Source organism: Chiloscyllium plagiosum, unplaced genomic scaffold (genome assembly GCF_037043375.1).
Source record: "Chiloscyllium plagiosum isolate Xiang-an unplaced genomic scaffold, Cpla_swu_hap1 HiC_scaffold_3, whole genome shotgun sequence".
In the NCBI taxonomy this organism is placed as follows: Eukaryota; Metazoa; Chordata; class Chondrichthyes; order Orectolobiformes; family Hemiscylliidae; genus Chiloscyllium; species Chiloscyllium plagiosum.
Genome location: NW_028270141.1, coordinates 55,999,805 through 56,025,863, shown reverse-complemented (window position 1 = coordinate 56,025,863; position 26,059 = coordinate 55,999,805). Strand labels below are relative to the sequence as shown.

At 42.4% G+C, this 26,059-nt stretch overlaps 1 protein-coding gene and 1 non-coding gene across 5 annotated transcripts; one reads left to right on the top strand and one right to left on the bottom strand.

The window, feature by feature from the left end:
• Positions 1-22,932, bottom strand: sdhaf4 (succinate dehydrogenase complex assembly factor 4). Of its 4 annotated transcripts, none has more exons than XM_043681782.2 (3): positions 22,887-22,932; positions 17,741-17,890; positions 1-349 (listed from the first exon to the last, which is right to left on the bottom strand). In XM_043681782.2, exons 1-3 carry the CDS (start codon positions 22,906-22,908, stop codon positions 240-242), a joined length of 282 nt encoding a protein of 93 aa, XP_043537717.1. In that variant the 5' UTR covers positions 22,909-22,932; the 3' UTR covers positions 1-239. The 4 variants fall into 4 exon arrangements, with proteins under 4 accessions (XP_043537717.1, XP_043537724.1, XP_087835667.1 ...); XM_043681789.2 differs by having other exon boundaries at positions 17,741-17,901; positions 22,887-22,915; XM_087979541.1 differs by lacking the exon at positions 22,887-22,932 and adding an exon at positions 22,806-22,827.
• Positions 22,933-23,003: 71 nt separating this feature from the next.
• Positions 23,004-23,075, top strand: trnam-cau (transfer RNA methionine (anticodon CAU)). Its single transcript has one exon. It is a non-coding gene; the product is annotated as a tRNA-Met (tRNA).
• Positions 23,076-26,059: the final 2,984 nt, after the last annotated feature.

Genomic DNA, 26,059 nt, shown 5'->3' with positions numbered 1-26,059 from the left:
TGTATTTAATTATTTATTGATTAATAATTTTTCAAATTGAGCCTAAAAATATATGTTTTAGAGAGGCTAAGACAGCATTGAGAAACCACATCAGTGTGTATTATTATCTGCTCTAAATTAAACAGAACTAAACCCTCATCTGAACCCAGCTGCGTTACCATGTCATGGTTGAACTTTACATATAAACCTCAAATTATTTACAAATTGTGCATTGCTGAATTTATATAAAGCAGAAAATGCTAAAAATCAATACAGCGTCCCCTTCTCTCCCAGTCTCCATAGCGGGTCGGCTCAGGGCCTCTTGGTCCGTTCTTTTCTTTTGTGACTGGATTGATGTCATCAGGAAACCCTAGACAACAGAACAATCAGTTATATCACTTGTCAATTGTATAACTTGTGTTAGATTAGGAACTGCACACTTGAGCCTGGAGGGACAAACAGTGTCACGAATATGATGTTTCAAACAACCCAATCCTGCCTTAATTAAAAAAAATGTTATAGGCTACACAGGCTGCCAACTTAGAGATTGAGAACTTAAATACCACCACAGCAATTTGTGAAACTGGATTTGATACATTTAGGAGTCAATCACAAATCCAACAAAAGTTGCCAGGTTATTTAAAATCCATATGATTCACTAAAACCTTTATTCAGTTAGAGAATAAATACTGGCCATATCCAAAAAACAAGGAAAAGCACCACCTTGTGGAGGTTGAGGGACGGGGATGGGAAGTAACCATCGGCCAGGTTGAAGAAAAATATCAATTTCATTGCATATCATTCAGCCCATGGTCTCCTCTGTCCCTATATTTTTAAACTCATTTGTAAGTAAAATCATAGCAAGTACTGTCAGTTGTAGCATCCCATGACTAAGTTGACAAGATGGCCACTTCAGGCTTTTTAACTAACAGAAAATGGCCGAAAAGGATTGATAGTTACCATCAGGTGACGTTCATAGCTGGACTTGTAATCTCCATATGGATATACTGGATAAAATGAGATTCTCATTCGGAAGAAACATTAGAGAAGTTAATCAGGTTCATGTAAACAGGCAGTTTTAAACCAGATTTACCAGAGATTGCTCCGGGAAGTGAGAAAGGAGCCGCTGGCAAAGATCTTTGCTTCCTCACTCACCACGGGAGTCATACTGGAGGATTGGAGGGAGGCAAATGTTGTTCCTCTTTTCAAGAAGTGTAATAGGGCAATCTCTGGCAATTACAGACCAGTTTTAGTTCTGTAGTCAGCAAGGTTTTGGAAAGAATTCTGAAGGATAGGATTTATGACTGTTTGGAAAAGCATAGCGCGATTAAAGGCAGCCAAGCATGACTTTGTGAGAGGCAGGTCATGCCTCACAAATCCTATTGAGATCTTTGAGGTGATGAGACAGGTTGATGAAAGTCGAGCATTGGATGTGATGTATATGGACTTCAGCAAGGCATCTGATAAAGTTGCCCATGGTAGGCTCATTCATAAAGTCAGGAGGTATGGGATACAGGGAGTCTTGGCTGTCCGGATTCAGAATTGGTTGGCTGACGGAAGGTAGAGAGTGGTTGTAGATGGAAAGTATTCTGCCTGGAGGTCAGTGGCGAGTGGTGTCCCACAGGGCTCTGTTTTTGGGCCTCTGCTTTTTGTAGTTTTTATAAATGACTTACAAGGATGTTGCCAGGGTTGGAGGATCTGAGCTACAGGGAGAGGCTGAACAGGCTGGGGCTGTTTTCCCTGGAGCGTCGGAGGCTGAGGGGTGACCTTATAGAGGTTTACAAAATTATGAGGGGCATAGATAGGATAAATAGACAAAATCTTTTCCCTGGGGTAGGGGAGTCCAGAACTAGAGGGTATAGGTTTAGGGTGAGAGGGGAAAGATATAAAAGAGACCTAAGGGGCAACTTTATCACGCAGAGGGTGGTAAGTGTATGGAATGAGCTGCCAGAGGATGTGGTGGAGGCTGGTACAATTGCAACATCTGAGAGGCATTTGGATGGGTATATGAATAGGAAGGGTTTGGAGGGATATGGGCCGGGTGCTGGCAGTTGGGACTAGATTGGGTTGGGATATCTGGTTGGCATGGACGGGTTGGACCGAAGGGTCTGTTTCCATGCTGTACATCTCTATGACTCGGGTGAGGAAGTTGAGGGGTGGGTTAATAAATTTGCCAATGACACAAAGGTTGGAGATACCCATGGGTAGAAAGCAGAGCTGGGCTGAGAAATGGCAGATGGAATTCAACCTGGATAACTGTGAAGTGATGCATTTTGGAAAGTCGAACTTGAATGCTGAATATAGGATTAAAGACAGGGTTCTTGCCAGTGTGGAGGAACAGGAGAATCTTGGTGTTCAAGTGCATAGATCCCTCAAAGTTGCCACCCAAATGGATAGAGTTGTTAAGAAAGCATATGGCGTTTTGTCTTTCATTAAAAGGGGGATTGAGTTTAAGAGCCGCGAGGTTTTGCTGCAGCTCTACAAAACCCTGGTGAGACCAGATTTGGAATATTGTGTCTAGTTCTGGTCGCCCTATTATATGAAAGATACGGAGGCTTTGGAGAGGGTGCAAAGAAGGTTTACCAGGATGCTGCCTGGACTAGAAGGCTTGTCTTACAAAGAAAGGTTGACTAAGCTCAAACTTTTCTCTCTGGAGAGGAGGAGGAGAGGTGACCTGATCAAGACATACAAGGTAATGACAGGAATGGATAGAGTTGATAGTCAGAGATTTTTCTCCAGGACATGATTGACTTGCACGAGGAATCATAGTTTTAAGGTGTTAGGAGGAAGGTATAGAGGAGACATCAGAGGTAGGTTCTTTACACAGAGAGTTGTGAATGCATGGAACACGTTGCTAGCAGTGGTGGTGGAAGCAGAGTCATTAGGGACATTTAAATGACTGCTGGACATGCACATGAACAGCAGTGAATTGAGGGGTGAGTAGGTTAGGTTATTTTATTTGAGAATACGAATAATCCTCAACACAACATTGTGGGCCAAAGGGCCTGTTTTGTGCTATACTTTTCTATGTTCTATTTAATAATGGGCATTTTTGTAAGGTCTACAGCCCTAAGTTTGTTATTTAGTAAAAGTAGAAGGTCCGATCCTCCAGTATTTTGCACTGTTTGGTAATTGTACAATTAGAAAGGTAAACAACAAATTAGTGTGAAAAGGTTAGATGCATTTCTTGAGCAAATATTTATAGACAATGTAGAGGTCCAATGCATTATTAGGGAAGATAAAGTCTTAAATAGTGTAAACACAATCTCAAAAAGCAACACTGACATAGGAGGAGGGCAGAGAAAGGTTGTAAAAAGGGAGGTCACAATTAGGGAAAGATAAATAGTTGAAACTTAAGTGCAGATGTCAAAGACAGATTCCAAAATACAAAGTGAAGATTTGCTTACCTCCCTTAATTGTCTGTGGAAATTAACAAGTTTCATTTAATAGCTTGGTAAAGTTGTAAAGTGGTTGAATTCTACCCTCACGAGAAAAATACAAATAGATGTTTTTATTAAGAAAATATAATTAGTAATGGCAAGTGTTTAGAGTGGAAATAGTAAGGATTTATTTAAAAATGAAATAGAAGGAGTTGTAAACTGTAGTTGCAAGTCAGAAGGATGTTTTGTTTGATTTCTCAGGCTGAAGTGACAGAAGTTGTTCTCAATTTGTCAGTTGTGTCACAATAACCTTACATTATAGTTGATTTCAAAGACTTTACAACAATTACTAGAAATTAATACCCTTTCTAATCTGCTAAAGTTAGTTCAGAATTTGGAAGAGTTCTTAGTGAAAAGCAACTATTTAGATCATTGGTAATAAAGTACAGCTAGTAAATATTTGGAAAGGAAGAAAACTGTCAGAAGCATTGTAAGATCCCAAAGACAGATGTTGTAGGTATCTGATAGACATCATGAGATTATGGCAGAACCTACAAATACATAGAGTTGTTAGTTAATTGTGTGTTTACTGGATTGGATTAACAGATTAGGGGAGTATAGCGAACAATGTAATTATTGTAACACAAAAGGTATAAAAATATAGAATATATATATTCTACACATTCTATATTGTATTTCATGGAGAACTCTCAACGTCATTGACTTTCAATCTAAGCTGTGTGTAAGAGGGCAACTGGTCTCCACGTGAAAGCTAGATTTGAAGTGGTCTCCGGCCTCTTCCACATATATGGTAATGCAGCTCTGAATATAGATGACTTGTGCTAAGGTACACCGGTCTTAAAATTCCTCTTGGAGATTTCTCCCTACATCAAGTCTAATTCCAGTCACATATAATACAATAAAGTTTTTATTTTAAATTAATTTATAATACACTCTTATCCTTTGATAATCTTTAGCTTCTTAACTCCACTCTAAACAATTTGTAAAAACACAATCTTATCTGCGCCACCTTTCTTCCAACAACAATGAAGAATGCTGGTCAACATATGCAGCAACAAGTAAACATGATAGGAAGTCCCATTCAACTAAATCTACTACACAGGGTTAAAATACATACTAACAGCAGAAGCACCAAGCAATAGACAAAGGTAAGCACATTATAACCAATAGATCAGCTTGAAGCTCTGCAATCTTGCCCCATCCAGTTATTAATGGCCATGGACAGTTAAACAACTAACAAGAGGAAGCTCCAAATATCCCAATCCCTAACAACAGGGAACTCAGAACAACAATTCAAAAACAGAAGTGCCAAGCGGATAATCCAGTCAGTCCCTTCCTGAGGTTACCATCTATGTTCCTTTTTACTTTTTATCTTCCATGGGGACCTCTGAGACTATGTGCAGCAGCAACTTCCAAAACCACAGGTCCATACTGGGAACACACTTGGAATGCTGTTCAGCGAGCATGAATCATCAGAATGACTGTGCAGCTGCATAGCTGAGCAGCTTAGAGGAAACACTGGTTCCCAACATCACAGACGACAATCTTCAGACAATTTGATTCACTCTACTTGATATCATAGTTTCTCTAGGAGAAAGTGAGGACTGCAGATGCTGGCGATCAGAGTCGAGAATGTGGTGCTGGAAAAGCACAGCAGGTCAGACGGCATCCGAGAAACAGGAGAATCAATGTTTCGAGCATAAGCCCTTCATCGGGAATCATAGTTTCTCTGCCCATCCTTACACCGTAGTATCCATGGATAGACCCTGAGGATCTATCCATGGCCCCTCCTATTTCTCATCTGAGCTAAGAGGCAACTTTTTCACACAGAAGGTGGTGCGTTAATGGAACAAGCTACCAAAAGAAGTGGAAGAAATGAGTAGAATTACAACATTTAAAAGACATTTGGACAGGTACATGGAAAGGAATTGTTTAGAGGGATATGGGCTAAGTACAGGCAAATGGAGCCAGTTCAGTTTAGGGAACCTGGTCAGCATGGACGAGTTGGGCCAAAGGGTCTGTTTTCATGCTTTATGACTACATGTTGCCCCTCAGTCAATTAAAACACATTAGCTTTCACACATATGCTGATGACACCCAGCTCTATACCTCTATGCCATCTCTTCATTCATCCACTTTCTCCAACTTTCAGATTGTTGAACCAACATCCAGTACCAACGAACTGGAATTCCCACCGATTAAATATTAAGACAAAAGCCACTGTCTTTGGTCCCCATCACAAATGCCACTTCCACATGTTACAGACAAGGGAGATAGGTACTTTTCTTCTCTTTTGTCCATAAGCAAAGGTTTCTGTTTTCATTTCACTTTTTTCTTTCCCCTTTTAAAACTGTCTGTGGTGCATGTACTCAAAATTCTTTGATTGTGAGTATGTAAACTAACCTAAAAAACTATATAAAGTTAAAACACATAAATTTGACTAAGTATAGCTTTTTACAAAATCACAGAAAAACAGTTTATGATTTCTCTCAATGTCTCGTGGACATTATTCTACTCACCATTGCACTCTCTGGCATTGCCTGAGGCAGAAGCAGGCTCCCCACCCACACCAGATTCCAGCTCCCTGCCGTGCCAAGTTTTCACCATCCCTCCAGACCTCCCCCTCACTGAGGACGACGATCAGTCCTCGGCAAAGGACTCACCTTCATCCCCCTCCGCCCACGCATCAATGAATTTAATACACGCCATGATGTCGAACACTTCATCCGCCGCCTCCGTCTTCGTGCTTACTTTCACAATCAGGACTCCGCCCACCTTCCGAGGACCCCTTCACCCACCTCCAACACACTGCATCTACCTGGAAACCCCAGGCCTATTACCCGCCCTCGACTTCTTTATTTCCAACTGCCGCCGGGACATTAGCCGCCTCAACCTGTCTACCCCCCTCCCCCACTCCAACCTCTCACCCTCACAACGTGCAGCCCTCCAATCCCTCTGCTCCAATCCTGATCTCACCGTCAAGCCAGCAGATAAAGGGGGTGCAGTGGTAGTCTGGCGCATTAATCTCTACACCGCTGAAGCCAAACGCCAACTTGAGGACACCTCTTCCTACCACCCCCTCGACCATGACCCCACCCTCCATCACCAAACCATCATCTCCCAGACCATACAGAACCTCATCACCTCAAGAGATCTCCCAACCACAGCTTCCAATCTTAGTCCAGGAACCCCGCACTGCCTGGTTCTACCTCCTTCCCAAGATCCACAAGCCTGACCACCCAGGCCAACCCATTGTCGCAGCATGCTCCTGCCCCACTGACCTCATTTCTACCTACCTCGACACTGTCCTATCCCACCTTGTCCAGGAACTCCCCACATATGTTTGAGACACCACCCACGCCCTTCACCTCCTCCAAGACTTCCGTTTCCCCGGCCCCCAACGCCTCATCTTCACCATGGATATCCAGTCCCTCTACACCTCGATCCGCCATGACCAGGGTCTCCAAGCCCTCCATTTCATCCTCTCCTGACGTCCCCAACAGTACCCTTCCACCAACACTCTCATTCGTTTGGCCGAACTGGTCCTCACCCTTAAGAATTTCTTCTTCGAATCCTCCCACTTCCTCCAGAACAAACGGGTAGCCATGGGCACCCGTATGGGCCCCAGCTATGCCTGTCTCTTTGTTGGCTATGTAGAACAGTCCATCTTTCGTAATTATACCGGCACCACTCCCCACCTCTTCCTCTGCCAAACTGATGATTGCATTGGCGCCACCTCGTGCTCCCGCGAGGAGGTTGAGAAATTCATCAACTTCACCAACACATTCCACCCTGACCTTAAATTTACCTGGACCATGTCTGACACCTCCCTCCCCTTCCTGGACCTCTCCATCTCCATTATTGACGACCGACTTGACACTGACATTTTTTACAAACCCACCGACTCCCACACCTACCTGGATTACACCTCTTCCCACCTTACCTCCTGCAAAAATGCCATCCCGTATTCCTAATTCCTCCGCCGCATCTGCTCCCAGGAGGACCAGTTCCACCAATGAACACACCTGATGGCCTCCTGCTTTAGAGACCGCAATTTCCCTTCCCATGTGGTTAAAGATGCCCTCCAACGCATCTCGTCCACATCCCGCACCTCCGCCCTCAGACCCCACCCCTCCAACTGCAACAAGGACAGAACCCCCCTGATGCTCACCTTCCACCCTACCAACCTTTGCATAAACCAAATCATCCGACGACATTTCCGCCACCTCCAAACAGACCCCACCATCATGGATACATTCCCCTCCCCACCCCCAGGGATACATTTACCTCCCCACCCCTTCCCGCCTTCCACAAAGACCGTTCCCTCCGTGACTACCTAGTCAGGTCCACGCCCCCCTCCCAACAATCCATCCTCCCGTTCTGGCACCTTCCCCTGCCACCGTAGGAACTGCAAAACCTGCACCCACATCTCCTCCCTCACCTCCATCCAAGGCCCTAAAGGAGCCTTCCACATCCTTCAAAATTTTTACCTGCACATCCACCAATATCATTTATTGTATCTGTTGCTCCCGATGCGGTCTCCTCTACATTGGGGAGATTGGGCGCCTCCTAGCAGAGGGAACATCTCTGGGACACCCACACCAATCATACCGCCCTGTGGCCCAACATTTCAACTCCCCCTCCCATTCTGCTGAGGACATGGAGGTCCTGGGCCTCCTTCACTGCTGCTCCCTCACCACCAGACGCCTGGAGGAAGAACACCTCATCTTCCGCCTCGGAACACTTCAACCCCAGGGCATCAATGTGGACTTCAACAGTTTCCTCATTTCCCCTTCTCCCACCTCACCCCAGTTCCAAACTTCCAGCTCAGCACTGTCCCCATGACTTGTCCTACCTGCCTATCTTCTTTTCCACCTATCCACTCCACCCTTCCCCCTGACCTATCACCTTCATCCCCTCCCCCACTCACCTCTTGTACTCTATGCTACTTTCTCCCCACCCTCCTCTCATTTATCTCTCCACCCTTCAGGCTCTCTGCCTGTATTCCTGATGAAGGGCTTTTGCCCGAAACGTCGATTTTACTGCTCCTCGGATGCTGCCTGAACTGTTGTGCTTTTCCAGCACCACTCTAATCTAAAATCTGACCCCATACCTGTCATATCATTAAGACCACTTATTTTCACCTAACATCACCTGACTCTGCCCCTGCCTTCACTCTTCTGCTACTGAACCCCTCATCCATACTTCTGTTACGTCTACACTTCACTATTGTTACACATTCCTGTCTAGTATTCCACGGTCCATTCTCTATAAATATGAGGTCATTCAACACTCTGCTCTCCATGTCCTATTTCACACTAAATCCTATTCACCAATTATCCCATGCTCTCTAACTGACAGAATCCTTCAGCTAAAGAATTCTTGTTCTTGTTTTCAAATCCCTCTCTCTGTAATCTTCTCTAGTCCAAAGGTTCTGTGAATTATCTTGGGATATTTCATTAAGTGAAAAGTGCTATATCTATACAAATGGTTACTATAATTCTAAATGCACGAGTAATCCAAAGCTGCAGACAGACAATTTATGCAAAAGAATCACTGGCAATAAAATCTAGAGCCAGAGTCATACAGAACAGAAACAGACCCTTTGACCCAACTTGTCCGTGGCGAACATAATCCCAAACTAAATTAGTCCCACCTGCCAGTTCCTGGCCCATATCCGTCCGAACCTTGCCAATTCATGTACTTATCTTTTAAATGTTGTAACTGTTGTAACATCCACCAGTTCCTCAGGAAGCTAATTCCACACACTAACCACCTTCTAGGTTAAAATGTGCCTCTTATGTCTTTTTTTAAAATCATTCTCCTCTCACCTTAAAATCTGCCCCTAGTCTTGAAATCCCTTATCCTAGGGAAAAGGAACACTAACTGTCAGCTTGCTGAGATACCACATGTCTGTAAGGTGTGGCCTGGAATGCACAGGATGTGAAACATTGACTCTGCTTTCTCTCCACAGATGCTGCTTTCTCTCCACAGATGCTGCCAGATCTGCTGAGGTTCTCCAGCAATTTCTGTTTTGTGCACTGAATGGCTTCGGCCCTTTGAGGAAGCCTGCTGATTACTACTTAACTCCATTTCCGAAACAACAAAAAAAACTTTAATAAATAAATCTGTATTAATCTATATTGATACTTTTTTTGCCAAACTATCCAGTGACAATCAAGGAAGTCTTTTACTACTTATTGGCAGAAGAAAACTCAATGATAGCATTTGGACAAGTCCCAAAAAAATGGCCATCTCAAAGGTTTTGTTAGTTTTCAACTGTCAGCTTATTTTTTAAGTAATTTAATTAGATACAGTGCTTTAACAAACAGTCATGAAGAATAATTTACAGAGTTTCCAATCTAATTCGCAACTCAATGCAGGTGAGCAGCACAATAAAACAGAGAAAACCACTGTGCATAAGCAGTTTACCAATTCAGTGTATACTCCAACGAATCTCTGCTCCCTATATGTTACCAGGTGTTGGGGATGCTTTGGCTCAGAGAGCAGAGAAAATCAAAGGACATGTAGTGATCGAAGAGGAGCAGTGTAAAATATTGGGCAAAATAATGAGAGAGAAAGTGTGAGAGAAGTTTGAAATCTTTGAAAGTGGATAAGTTGCCAGGGCCAGATGAACTGTTCTCTGGGATGCTGAAACAGATCAGGAAATAGCTGATGGACTGAGGGTTATTTTCCAGTCATCAGTAGACACAGGTGAAGTGCCAGAGAACTCAAGAAATGTGTTGAGTTGATTAAAAAGATACAAATGAAATGCCAGTGGTGGTTAAATTATTATAATCAATTCAGAGAGATTGGATAAACTGTCACTGAGAAAGGCATGGAGTAGTCAGAGATAGTCAGCATGGCTTGTAAAGGGAAGGTCATGCCTTACAAATTTGACAGAATTCTTTGCGGAAGAAAAACCGGGGAACTATAAACTGGTGAGCCTAACATCAGTGGTCGACAAGTCATTAGAATCACAGATTCATAGAGATGCACAGTACAGAAATAGACCTTTCGGTCCAACCCATCCAGGCCAACCAGATATCCCAATCCAATCTAATCCCACCTGCCAGCAACCAGGCCCATATCCCTATTCATATACATGCCCAGATGCCTTTTAAATGTTGCAATTGTACTAGCCTCCACTTCCACTGGCAGCTCATTCCATACACTTATCACCTTCTGCATGAAAAAGTTGTCTTAGGTCTCTTTTATATCTTTCTCCTCTCACCCTAAACCTATGCCCTCTAGTTCTGGACTCCCCACCCCAGGGAAAAAAACTTTGTCTATTTATCCTATCCTTGCCCCTCATGATTTATTTTGAAAGGAAAGACTGATTAGGGATAGTAACATGGCTTTGTGTGTGGGAAATCATGTCTCAGTAATTTTATTGAGTTTTTTGAAGAAATTACAGAGAGGATTGATGAAGGCAGGGCGGCGGGTATTGTCTATGTGGACTTCATTAAGGTTTTCGAAACGGTTCCTTGGTGTAGACTAGTTAACAAGGTTAGGTCACATGGGATAGAGAGAGAACTAGCTATATGGATATAAAATTGGCTCAAAGATAGGAGACAAAGGGTGGTGGTGTAGGGTTGGTTTTCGGATTGGAGGCCTGTAACCAGCGGTGTGCAACAAGGGTCAGTACTGGGTCCACTGCTTTTTGTCATGTATATCAGTGATTTGGATCTGAACATAGGAGGTATAGGTAGTAAGTTTGAAGATGACACCAAAAGTGGAAGTGTAGTGGACAGCGAAGAAGGTTACCTCAGAGTATAACAGGACCTTGATCACATAGGAAAATGGGCCAAGGAGTGGCAGATAGAGTATAATTTAGTTAATTATGAGGTGTTCTGTATTTTGGTAGGGCAAATCAGGGCAGGACTTACACACTTAATGGTAAGGTCCTTCAAAGTATTGCCGAATGAAGAGACCTTGGAGTCCAGGTTTATAGTTCCTTGAAAGTCGCAGGCAGACAGGATAGTGAAGGTGGTGTTTGGTACGCGTCCCCTTATTGGTCAGTACATTGAGTATAGAGTTTGGAAGGTCATGTTGCGGCTTTAAAGGACATGAATTAGGCTACTTTTGGAATGCTACTATTAATTCTGATCTCCCTGCTATAGGAAAGATATTGTGAAACTTGAAAGGGTTCAGAAAAGATTTACAAGGATGTTGCTAGGGTTGGAGGGTTTGAGCTACAGGGAGAGTCTGAATAGGCTGGAGGTATTTTCCCCAGAGCATCAGAGACTGAGGGTAACCTTACAGAAGTTTACAAAATCATGAGGGGCATGGATAGGAAGAATAGTCAAGGTCTTTTCCCCAGGGTAGGGGAGTCCAAAACTAAAGGGCACAGATTTAAGGTGAGAAGGGAAAGATTTAAACGGGACCTAAGGTTAGATTAGATTAGATTAAGGGGCAACGTTTTCATGCACAGGGTGGTACGTGTATGGAATCCATTATTGGAGGTGTGCCAGTGTTGGACTGGGTTGAACAAGGTAAAAAAACCAAAAGTCCAACAGTTTTATTTAAAAACACAAGTTTTCGGAGCCTCGCTCCTTCTTTAGATGCTTGTACGATAGTGAGACCTTAGGCACAGAATTTATAATTAAAAGATCAAATGGTCTAAAAAACTGATGCAAATGAACTGAACACATTTAAGATAGCTGTTAAATCTTTAATCAGTTAGAATGTACATACAGATTTTGATTGATTAGTATGCAAATCCCAGAATTTCTTTCAAGTCACTGTCCCGAGATAACCTAAGGTTTTATCAGTATAAAAGAGGTGACATCTCAGGTCAGACAATGCAATTTAGACATGAGGTCCTGTTTAGACTTGGAGTCAGACTGGTTTTATTTCCAAAGTTGGAATTTACAAAATGCCATATTGACTGTCTACAAATTGTGTGCGTTTTGAACAAACAGAATGTATCTGCAATTGCAAATTCACCCTATAGGGGGTGTGTGTGTGCGTGTGTGTGTGTGAGAGAGAGTGAGAGAATGTGTGTGTGAGTGAGAGAGACAGAGAGAGAGAGTGAGCGCACATGTGTGAGAGAGAGACTGTGTATGTGTGTGTGTCTGACAGAGAACATATGCGAGTGTGAGGAAGTATATGCATGAAAGTGTGTGCATGTGTCTGTGTGTGAGAGAAAGTGTGTTGTGCATGAGAGATGGTCTGTGTGTATACACGAGCGTTTTTGTATGAGCATGTATGGCATGGTGGGGTCATCTATAGTGTGACATGAATTCAAGATCCCAGTTGAGGCCATCCTCATGGGTACCAAGCTTGGCTATCAGCCAGTGCTCAGCGATTTTACATTGTTGGGTCTCCCAAAGTTCGCTTGGAGAACATTTACCCAAAGATCCAATGCCGAATGTCCCTCATGCTGAAGTGCTCCCCCTAGTGGGGAACATTTCGCTTCGGACCTTAGGGTAAACATCATCCAAGGCGGACTTCGGGATACACAACAATGCAAGAATCACCGGGCAGAGGGCGATAGCCAGGTTTGGTACCCATGAAGACAGCCTCAACAGGGATCTTGGATTCATGTCACACTACAGGTCACCTCCACCACACTACACACACACACACACACACACACACACACTTTCTCACACAAACACATTCACATATTCACACAGACATTCTCTGATATAACACATTCTCACTCAATCTCATACCCACACATTCAGACACATACACCCCCTTCCAATTTTACATACTCTCTCTCAAGCACACACACAAAGTCTCACACACACCCTTAGACTCTCTCTCACACACACTCAAATGCACACTCTCGCTCAAGCACACACACATTCACATGTGTATACTCCCTCACACTCGCGCACATTCTCAACACACATTCCCTCACACTTGCACACACTTTCTCTCAAGCGCACACAAACACACACATACACATTCTCTCTCTCCCCCCCTCTACATGCCTCCACCCCCCCTCTCTCTCTCACACACACACAAATCTATGGGGTGAATTTGTATTTGCAGATACATTCTATTTTGTTCAAAAAGCACACAATATGGCATTTTATAAATCCCTGCTTTGGAAATAAAACCAGGTTAAATCACAGACAGACTCTAAACAAGACCTCACACCTTAAATGCATTGTTTGACCCAAGATGTCACCTCTTTTATACAGGTAAAACATTAAGTTATCTCGGGGCAGTGGAGATTTGAAAGAAATTCTGGGATTTGCATATTAATCAATCGAAACCTGCACCTCAATTCTACCTGATTAAAGATTTAACAGCCATTTTATGTGCATTCAATTTGTTCGCATCAGTTGTATGGCCCTTTGATCTTTTACTTATAAATTCTGTGTCTAAGACATCCCTCTCTCATTATCACCTGAAGGAGCAAGGCTCCGATCCTAAAGTTTGTGTTCTCAAATAAACCTGTTGAACTATAACCTGGTGTTGTGTGATTTTTGACCATGATTGGAATGAGCTCCAGAGGAAGTGGCGGAGGCAGGTACAATTTTAACATTTAGAAAGGCATCTGGATGGGTACATAGAGTCATACAGCACAGAAACAGACGCAAAAGTTGTGAATCTGTGGAATTCATTATGCCAAAGTGCGATGGTTGCTGGGGAGTTAGATTTTTAATTGGTAATGGGTTTGCGGTTATGGAGAGCAGGCAGGAAGATGGGGCTGAGGAGCATATCAGCCATGACTGAATAGTGGAGCAGACCCGATGGACCAAATGATTAGATTACTTACAGTAAGTCCATACCGACCCTCCGAAGAGGAACCCACCCAGACCAATTCCCCTACATTTACCCCTTCACCTAACACTAGGGGCAATTCAGCATGGCCAATTTACCTAGCCTGCACATTTTTGGACTGTGGGAGGAAACCGGAGCATCCAGAGTAAATCCACGCAGACACGGGAAGAATGTGCAAACTCCACACAGACAGTTGCCTGATCCGGGAATTGAACCTGGGTGTCTGGCACTGTGAGGCAGCAGTGCTAACCACTGTGCCACCCAATGGTCTAAACCTGCTCCTATATCTTATGAACTTCGGTCCAACAATGCCAATCATAACCCAAAAATAACTAGTCCCACCTGCCTGCTCCCGGCCCATATCCCTCCAAACGTTTCCTATTCATGTACTTATCCAAATGTCTTTTATACATTGTAACTGTACCCACATCCACTACTTCCTCAGGAAGTGAATAAGTCCTGCCCTTATTTGCCGTTCCAAAATGCAGCACCTTATATTTATCTAAACTAAACTCCACCTGTCACTCCTCGACCCACTGGCCCATCTAATCACAGTCCCATTGCTCTCTGAGGTAACCTTCTTTGCTGTCCACCACACCTTCAATGTTGAAGTCATCTGTAAACTTACTAATCACATCTCCTATGTTGACATCCAAATCATTTACCTTGTGCCACACCGCCATCTGCCTTCCGCCTTCGAGCCAGATCTGTATCCAAATAGCTAGTTCTCGCTCTATTCCATGTGATCTAACCTTGCTAACCAATCTGCCAAGAGAAACCTTGTTGACTGCCTTATTATAGAGAGCTCGCCCACTGTTCTGTTCTCATCAATCCTCTCCGTTACTTCTTCAAAAAAACTTAATCAAGTTAGTGAGACACAATTTCATAAGCACAAAGCCATGTTGACTATCCCTAATCAGTCCTTGCCTTTCCAAATACATTAAAATCCTGTTCCTCAGCATTCCCTCCAATAATTTGCCCACTACCAATGTCATGCTCACGGGCCTATAGTTCCCTGGCTTTTTCTTATCACCTTCATTAAATAGCGGCAATACGTTAGCCCATTAATAGGAAGGGTTCAGAGGGATATGGGTCAAATGCTAGCAAATGGGACTAGATTAATTTAGAATATCTGGTTGACATGGACAAATTGGACCGAAGGGTCTGTTTCATCTCTAACACTCTAAGTGACAAAGAGAATCTATGTAGTGCAGTCGGTGGTGTCTACATGGATTTTAGTAAGGCATGAGACAAGATCTTCCATGGCAGTCTGGTTAGAAAAGTAAAATGATATACAGAGTAAGAAGTTGAGTTGGATCCAAAATTGGTTAGTTACAGGAAACAAAGGATATTGAATGATAGCGGTTGTTGCAAATGGAAAGCTGTTTCAAGTATCGTTCCACAGGGTTTGGGTTGGGACTCCTGCTCTTTGTTTTGTACATTAATGACCTGAACATGAATTTGGGGGGGGAGCACAATTGAGAAGTTTGGACACACATAAATTGGCAGTGTAGTGGATATGTAGAGGATCGCTGAGCTCCAAAATGATATAGATATGTTGGTGGAATGGGCAAGACAGTGGCAGATGGAGTTGAATACTGAGAAGTGTGAGGTCATGCATTCAGGGAGGTCAAACAGTAAAAGGGATTTCACAATCAATGGGAATATACCGAGAGAGGTAAATGAAGTGAGTGATCTTGGCTTGCAAGTGCACAGGTCCCTAAAGGTAGCAGTACAGATAGATATGGTTGTAAAGAAGACATTGGAATGCTCTCCATCATTGACAGACACATAGAATACAAAACTTGAGATATAATGATGAAGTTGTAAAAGACACTGGTGAGACCACAACTAGAATATTGCATGCAGTTTTGGTCACCACATTACAGGAAGGACGTAATTGCTCTGAAGACAGTGCAGAGAAGATTGACTATAATGTTTTTAGGTCTGGAGAACTGGAGCTACAAGGAGAGACTGGAGATGTCATTTGGATACAGAACTGGCTCAAAGGTAGAAGACAGAGGATGGTGGTGTTGGGTTGTTTTTCGACTAGAGGCCTGTGACCAGTAGAGTCGGTGTTGTGACCACTACTTTTCATCATTTATATAATGATTTGGATGTGAGCATAAGAGGTATAGTTATTAAGTTTGCTGATGACACCAAAATTGGAGGTATAGTTGACAACAAAGAAGGTTACCTCAGATTACAATGGGATCTTGATCAGATAGGCCAATGGGCTGAGGAGTGGCAGATGGAGTTTAATTTAGATAAATGTGAGGTGTTGCATTTTAGGAGAGCAAATCTTAGCAGACTTATACACTTAATGGTAAGGTCCTAGGGAGTGTTGCTGAACAAAGAGACCTTGGAGTGCATGTTCATAGCTCCTTGAAAGTAGAGTAGCAGGTATATAGGATAGTGAAGAAGGTTTTTGGTATGCTTTCCTTTATTGGTCAGAGTATTGAGTACAGGGGTTGGGAAGTCATGTTGCGGCTGTATAGGACATTGGTTAGGCCACTGTTGGAATATTGCATGCAATTCTGGTCTCCTTCCTAGCAGAAGGATGTTGTGAAACTTGAAAGGGTTCAGACAAACTTTACAAGGATGCTGCCAGGGTTGAAGGATTTGAAGTATAGGGAGAGGTTGAATGGGCTGGGGCTGTTTTCCCTGGAGCGTCAGAGACTGAGGGGTGACCTTATAGAGGGGCACAGTTAGGATAAATAGACAAAGTCTCTTCCTTAGGGTGGGGGAGTCCAGAACTCAAGAGCATAGGTTTAGGGTGAGAGAGGAAAAATATAAAAGAGACCTAAGGGGCAACTTTTTCACGCAGAGGGTGGTAAGTGTACGGAATTAGCTGCCAGAGGCTAGTACAATTGTAACATTTAAAAGGATGGGTATATGAATAGAAAGGGTTTGGAGGGATATGGGACGGGTGCTGGCAGGTGGGACTAGATCGGGTTGGGCTATCTGGTAGGCATGGACAAGTTGGACCAAAGAGTCTGTTTCCGTGATGTACATCTCTATGACTCTATGTTGGGGCTCTATTCCTTGGAACTCAGGAGTTTGAGGGGAGAACTCAGGAGGTTGAGGGGTAAACAACTTTGTGAGGGGTAGAGATGAAGTAGATAGAAGGAACCTGTTTGCCTTGGCAGAAAAGTTCAAAAACCAGGGGTCATAGCTTCAAGCTAAGTTGCAGAAAGATTAGAGGGGATGTAAGGAAAGACATTTTTATGCATAGAGAGTGGTGGGTATCTGGAATTCGCTGCTTGTGGTGCTATAAGTTGCGGGCTTCAGGCTGTGTCTGAGAAGATCGGATTAGAAAGGACATCTGAGTACCTTAGGTCATATTAGGACAATATGGGCTGAATGACCCCCTTTGGTGCTGTATCATATCTACGGGTCTACATTGTGCCAAATTCTTTCAGCCACTTCACAGTGCCGAGGTCATAGCAGCCTTCCTGGTCACTTACCTTTCCTCAGAACCAGTCAGCACTACTGGAATTTACAGTCAAATAAAAAATTCCAATGCAATCGCTGGTAAATAAGTTGCCTCATTGTAAGGTTTCATATATATTATGCTTGAAATACAGCAGTTCCATTCCAAAACACAGAGCACTCACTTTCAAGGGGATCTTCTCCCACCGTCTTCTGCTGTGGATGATCCAAGCGGCCAACAGGGGTTACAGGCTTTCTCAGAGGTTCCTTTCTCGAGTCCGGCTTGTTCTCTGTTTTCGAGCTGGCCAACCTCCAGGTGTTCCACAGCACAAAACCTATGTTCAATCAACGTGGAAAACAGAATTCAACCTGTCATTCAACATATCTAAAAGTAATTTAAATAGCAAAATGAAAGGAGAATAGCCAGACATTGCTACAAAGTTACTAACAAACTAATGTAAAATACACTGTAAAGCAACTGCACAACAATCAGTTCACCCATGATCTCATCAAGTGGCAGAACAGATTGAATGGGTCAAAGGGTCTTCTTCTAATCCTTTCCCTATTAAATTTCATCTGTTTTCTTCAGCCAGTTGCTATCTTGCTCCTGACTTTTGGTTATCTGCAAACTTTGAAATTATACTCAATACACTTAGTCTGGGTCATTCGTATAAAGCTAAATGGTACTGGCCTTAACAGAAGAACCCTGGGAATCTCTACTTCATGACTCCCTGCAATCTGAAAGACAACTATTTCTCATTAATTCAATTTTGTGTCCATGGCCCTCTCATTTCCATTGATGAAATATCTACATAAACAATATCAATTGCAGTGCCTCCGAAACGTCAATTTTCCTGTTCCTCGGATGCTGTCTGACTGCTGTGCTTTTCCAGCACCACTCTAAGCCAAACTCGCATACACACTGTACCAAGCATGTGCGCACACACACACTCTCATGTGCACTCATACTCACATGCAGACAGACAGACACACACACTTTCTCTCTCTCTCATGCACGCGTGCGTACACACACAAACACATCCAAAGATGAATTTGCATTTGCAGAGTTTTATTTGAAACTCCTTAAACTTGAAATCCATTATATTATTTGAAACTCAATTGATATTGGGATCATTAAAGTCTCCTTCTGTTATTGGCCTCTTTTTCCTACAGGCAGACATTTTTGTTCAATCTCCCCCTCATTATTTGGGTTTTGTAGTTTACTCCTGGTAGTGTAATTGCCCCTTTTTTATTCCTAAGCTCAACCCATAAATCCTCATTTGTTAACCCATTTAGTATATCATCTGTTCTCACAAATGTAATTGATTCTTTAACCAATTGCTGCTGGTCCCCTTCTTTTATTGTTACTCACTCTACGCTGTCTGCAGACTCTCCATTCAGGGATACCAAGCTGCCAATTTTGCCCCTCCTTCTGCCAGCTTTTCATTATACAATGACATCTATCTGTGCCCTTAGTTCATGTGTCTTGGTTGTAATACTCTTTGCATTGAAGTATTAACAGCTCAACCCTGTCAATTTCTTTGGCTGGATGCTTTCTAATCCTCATTTCTTTTGTCTTTGCAAGTTGCTGACTACATCACTAGCTAATGTTCTGTCTCCGGTATCTGACTCATTTAAGCCTACATTTAGTAGACTTAAGATTGGCTCTATCCCAGTGCCATACTAGTTTAAAACCTCACTAACTGAACCTGCCCAAGTGCAACTCGTCAGGCTTGTATAGATCCCACCTTCCCAGAAAGGGTCCCAATGTCTCAAGTATCTAAACCCCTTACTGGTTCATCACTTCCCCAGTCATACCTTTATCTGATCTGTCCTCTTATTCCTACTCTTGCTGGCACATGGCACTGACAGTAATTCTGAGATTACTACATTTGAAGTCCTGCATTTTAATTTATTTTCTGACTTTCTATATTCAGTTTTCAGGTCCTCATTCCATTGTTTGCCTAATTTGTTGGTACTATGTGTACCACAACCAATGGCCATTCACCTGCTTACTCTAGAATGACCTGCAACTGCTCCATGACATCCCTGATCCTGGCACCAGGGAGGCAACATATCATCTTGATATTCACATGTGCAGCCATGGAAGCAGTCAGTACTCCTTACTATTGAATCCCCTATCACTATAGACCTGATGCTTATCTTTCTCCAAAGCCGCAATGATGTCATGAACTTGGCTGATGCTGCTTTCCCCTGAGAAGACCAAATGGCCTCCTTCTGCACCATAACAATTTTATGATCCTGTAGGACTAGAATGATATATATTGGCCAGACTGGTGGATTGTATTGACATCTCAAAGGGCATTTGTGAACGAGTTGGGTTCAATACATATCAGGCAATTTGCAGTGTTAACTGACTTCAATTCCCAACTGAGCATAGTAGAATTTTAACTCTCTTACTGAGACTAGAATGTGAACTCTTAATCTACCATATCCTATTCTACCATACCTATTTTAAAGGTTGTTTTTGATAGAAACACAAAGAAAACTGCACATGGGTTATTTTATATCCTCTGTCCGAACAAGCAGACAGGTCTTCAGATTAACATTCCATCAGAAGAAATACAAAGGGGAAAAAATTGCAAAATCACAACAGTATAGAAGGAGACAGCTTAGCTGACTGTACCTGAACCAGCTTTCCGATTAAATACTTGACCATGCTCCTACGTTTTTCCTTTAATGTTGCACATTGTTCTTTTTCAAGTAATACTCTAACTTGTCTTGAAAGCCTTTATTGAACCTGCTTAACAAAGTTGGACAGCATACTCCAGACTGCAACCAGTCACTGCCTGGAAAGCGCTTTCTCATATTACATTTGCTTCTATTGCCAATTGCTTTAAGTCAATTCTTTCAAGATTTAAGATCAACCAGTCTGAAGTAATCCCTCAAGACAGAGATGACTTTCTTCCACTTTAGTGTTATGGCTCCTGAACTGACTAAACAATCCACACGCACTGCCACAGGTGGTGTTTGAGGAGGTGAGTGTGTGGGATGTTCAGGTTTCTGCATATTCTTTTGCTGTTTGTGATTGAACGTGGTTGAAACATGGCCAATGTACCGCAAACATCTCAGATTCCTAAAGAAATACCACTATCGATGCCTCCACAAAATTCTACAAATCAACAAATAGAACAGAACCTCCATTATCTGGGTCTCTCTCAGAGCAGATTTTCCAGTATCAAGGCACTGGTTACAGTCAATAAACTGGATTAGGAAGATCATATCATCACATTTCCAAAACAAGCTGTCTACTCCAAGCTTCGTCATAAATAGCTTCCAAGAAGGGAAAGGAAATGCTTCAAGGATACCCTCAAAGCCTCCCTGAAAAAAAAATGCAATATCCCCATTGACTCCCCAAGACCATTCAAACTGGAGTAACTATTTACTATAAATTGATATCTGGTCAGAAGAGTTACCATTTAGGTGAAGTTGAAACTGGGCAAGAATACCAAACACTACATAGACCGGCAAGCTCAGTTCTGCATATGATGTGTAATTACAGATCATCTACCTATGAAAGATTATGGACTTGTTAGAAAGACATGCATAGAGGCCATATACGATGAATTTAAGCAGTTGAAGTAGACCATTTAATCCCTTGAGTGTTCCAACAATTAATAAGGTCATGACTGACTTCTGTGGCCTTAATTCCACTTTCCAATCCATTCCCCATTCCCCTCAACTCTCTATTAATGAAAACTCTAACTAACCCAACCTGCAATATGTTCAATAGCTCATTTTCCCTGCTCTCCTGGGTAGAAAAGTCCAAACAACTAACCACCAACTAACCTCCTCCACTTCTCAGTATTAAATAACTACTGATTTTTAAACTATACCTCCTAGTCCTAGTCTCACCCACAAGGAGAAACATTCTCTTAGCACCCATCCTATCAGATGCCCTAGAATCAAATGCCCTTCGTTAAAGCTTTGACAAAGGGTCAGTTAGACTCAAAACGTTAGCTCTTTTCTCTCCTTACAGATGCTGCCAGACCTGCTGAGATTTTCTAGCATTTTCTCTTTTGGTTTCAGATTCCAGCAGCCGCAGTAATTTGCTTTTATCCCATGCTTTGATGATGCTGGCCCAACTTCTCAAGGTTCAGACTACCTTCCTAAATCCTGAAAAGTAATAGGTAATGTTGAATTGAGGAAGTTTTATTTAAATTGAACAGCGAAAGTAAGACAGCATCTAAAATAAGGAAATTTGAGGCAAAAAAAAAACTACAGCAAGGAATAGTTGATACACAGCTACATGAAGAACAGGTCGAGCAACTAAACACTGTAGGTGAGAACATAATCAGAATTGAGGAGCAAGGAAATGGGAATGAGTAGCTCATGTTTTTGGAAATAACATAATGGAAGCAGAAAAAAGCTGCATAACACATGGTTAGAAACAGAACTTATATGCATTAAAGTGAAAGAGACAGGATTAATCCACTAACAGAAGTCTGGTAGACTGCTGAACAATGGAAAGGTACTGGAGGAATGATTATGTAACTGAATAATGTAAATGAGAAAATGGTACATAATAATGATTATATACAGATTTTAATGACTCTTAAATAAAGTGACAGATAAGTAAAGCGGGTATACAGAATAAAGATATACAATACACACAGGGGTGATTGAGCTGGGAAGGCATCTTTTAAGTTTATCAAAGAATTGGATAAGTTCAGTATAGAGATGTTGCCAATTACAAAGGAGACTAGAGCTATGGGCTGTGAAGGTACATCAGCGACTATTAAATGCAATAAGAAATTCAGGACAAATTTCACTAGCCAGAGAATTGTCCGAAGGTGATACATGGGAGTTGTAAAGGGGATCTGCATACCGACATTGAAAGAGAAATGAGGTGAATGTATGAATGAGGAAGGACTGGGTTGTATGGGGAATACTTTATGGGAGGCAGACGGGGTTAGTTGGGGTGAGACATTAAATCCTCACTCAATCTGAGGGCGCAGAAGGTGACAGTGAAATACGACCTGATGGATATACTTCTGCGGCCATCACTCTACCGGTTCCCCTCCCCGTACATTCCCGGTGCCTCTCTATCACTCTCCTTTCCTCCGTTCTCTCTTATACACACACTCTAACTTTTCTTTCCGTGTATCTGTAAAAACTTTTGTTTTGACAACAAAGGATATTCTAAGTTTCGCTCTATCACTCCGTCTTATTCCTTCCTTCACATATCCCCCTCGCTGTCGTTTATGTCGGTGTCAGTCTCGCTCTCACTCTCCATCTCTTCTCTCCTTCTCCATCGTATTCCCTTTCTCACATCGGCCTCCGCGTTCCCTCTTTATTTCTCTCACTTACTGTGACATCTCTTCGCCGCCATCTTGCCGTTACTCACGTGATCCCAACAAACCCTTCAATGTTACGTCACACGTGCCACCAATATTGAAAGAAGCGTCCTTCTGCAATACTATCAGAAGCAGAGTGGCGCAGCGGAAGCGTGCTGGGCCCATAACCCAGAGGTCGATGGATCGAAACCATCCTCTGCTAAGTTTTATTTTATTTGGTGTTTTCTGTGAAATTGAACACATCAATAATGACGTTCTAACCCAGAATTAATATTAATTTCAGTACATTAAAAATTAATATTAAGATTCTTTATGCAAGTGAAATGTTTGGAGGGATATGAGCCAAGATCAAGCAGGAGATACTGGTTAAGTTTGGAGTTATGATTGGCATGGACTGGGTGACCAGAAGGATCTGTTTCAATGCTGTGTGACTGATTCTATGACTCCATGAAATATTGTAATAAAGTGTAACACATATATGTGCATAAACAATGTCACCTTTGTCCAGATTTTGTCAAGGACAAAGATAGCTGTCAGTGAGAGATCAAAGAACAAAGAAGAAAGAACAGTACTGCAACAGGAACATCCCTTTGACCCACCAAGCCTGTGACAACACAAAACACGTTTTCTAAACTAAAAACCTTTTGCCTCAATGAGGTCCATGCCCCTTCATTCCCTGCCTATTCATGTATCTGTAAAGATGCCTCATAAATGTTGTTATTGTATCTGCTTCTACCACCTTGTCTGGTAGCACACTTAGCACCCTCCGTATAAAAAAAAAATTGCCTTTGACATCTCCTTTAAACTTTCCCCCTTTTACCTTTAATCTATGTCCCCAGCAACTGGCATTCCTATCCTGGAAAAGGATTCTGATTATCTATTCAATCCATACCTCACATAATTTTGTAAACCTCTATCAGGTCACCTCTCAGCCTTCAACGTTGAAGTGAAAACAAACCAAGTTTGTTCCACCTCTCCTCATAGCTAATACCTTCCAATCTGTTCAACATTCTGATAAATCATCTTTTAACCCTCTCCAAAGCCTGCAAATGCTCTGGTAACCAGAACTATATGCAATGCTGTATGGCCTTGTCAAAGATCTATACAATGTGACTTGCCAATTTTTATAATCCATGCACCAAATGATGAAGGCATGCATGCCATATGCCTTTTGACTATGTTATCCACTTGTATTGTCACTTTCGGGGAACTGTGGACCGGTTTTCCTAGTTCCTCTGCATGTTAATGCTTCTAAGGATTCTGCCATTAACTGTATACCCCCCTCCTACATTAGACCTTCCAAAATGCATCACATCGCATTTGTCCAGGTTAAATTCCATCTGCCTTTTCTTCACCCAAGTTTCAAACCCATCTATATCATCTGGAAATCCTCACTATCCACAGTGCCCCTTACCTTTGTATCATCTACAAACTTACTAATAAGGTGACCTACATTCTCCTCAAAATTATTTATAGAAATTACAATTCCATGGAATCTGTGGTGAGCTGGTGAGATAGATACAGAACTTGCTTAGTTATAGAAAACAGAATAACTGTGGATGTTTTTCTGATTGGAAATGTGAATCAGCCTGCCACAAGTGACCTTGTTAAAGGCCTTACTAAAGTCAATGCCATCTGCCACTCTGTGGTCATCAATCTTCTTTGTCATTTCCTTAAAAAGCTCTATTAAGTTTATGAGATATCTGGATATTATCAGGCTTTTAATGATGCATGCCAAACAGTGGTACAAATGAAGTATGGAAGTGTCAATGTAGAAAACAAAGCCTTGAAAATGTGATTTGACCTCCTGAGAACCCATCTCAGAGGCCAGAATGGTTCAGCATTCCACAAACCAAGAATTCATACCAATCGTCCTCAAAACATAAACCACGCAATTTCCACCCAAACTGTATTGTCTGACTACAATCTCACTGAATTGTGGAGCAGGCTTGATGAGCTAAATGGGAGCTTCTGCTCCCACATCTTATGATGTGAAGGCGCTGGTATTAGACCCGGGTGGACAAAGTTAAAAATCACCCAACACCACGCTATAGCCCAACAGATTTATTTGGAAGTATTAGCGTCCAAAGATCATAAGACTCAGAATTTATAGCAGAAGAGTTTATAGTAAACTCATTATTCACTTTCAGTGGGATGTTACCCATGCTACCCCTACACATTGACAGCACAGCGGTGAAATGAGTGGAGAGTGTCAAGCTCCTGGGAGTTGTCATCCATAACAATATTTCTTGCACTCTTCACGTGGATGCACTGGTTACCAAGGCCCAATGACGTCTCTTCTTCCTCAGGCAGCTGAGGAAATTAGGCATGATGGCGAATACCCTTGCCAACTTTTCTAGGTGCGCCATCAAGACCATTCTGTCTGGATATAGCACTACCTGGTATGGCAACTGTACCATTCAAGATCGGAGACACTTACAGAGTGGTGAGCTCAGCCTGGACAATCACAAAGGCCAACCTCCCATCCATAGATCCATCCATCAGGCCCACTGTCAATTCAGAGTGGTGAGCTCAGCCTGGACAATCACAAAGGCCAACCTCCCATCCATAGATCCATCCATCAGGCCCACTGTCAAGGAAAGGCCGCCAGCATTCTCAAAGATCCATCCCACCCTGGCAATGTTATTCTATGATTTGGAGATGCCGGTGTTGGACTGGGGTGTACAAAGTTAAAAATCACACAACACCAGATTATAGTCCAACAGGTTTAATTGGAAGCACACTAGCTTTAGGAGCGACGCTCCTTCATCAGGTGATAGTGGAGGGCTCGATTGTAACATAGTGTTACGATCGAGCCCTCCACTATCATCTGATGAAGGAGCGTTGCTCTGAAAGCTAGTGTGCTTCCAATTAAACCTGTTGGACTATAACCTGGTGTTGAATGTTTTTTTACAACCTCTACAACGGGGAGAAGGTACAGAAGCCTGAACACACACACCAGCTGGTTTTGAAACAGTTTCTACCCTACTGTTGTTAGAATACTGAATGGACTCACAAACTCTTAACATTCGCCTGTATCTGTGTTTTTTGGTTTTGCCATTGTTTACCTATTAATTACTTATCTATGCTACTTAACTCTGTGATCTGCCTGTATTGATCGCTAGACAAAGCTTTTCATTGTGCCTCGGTACATGTGACAATAAATTCAACTCAATTCAATTCAAA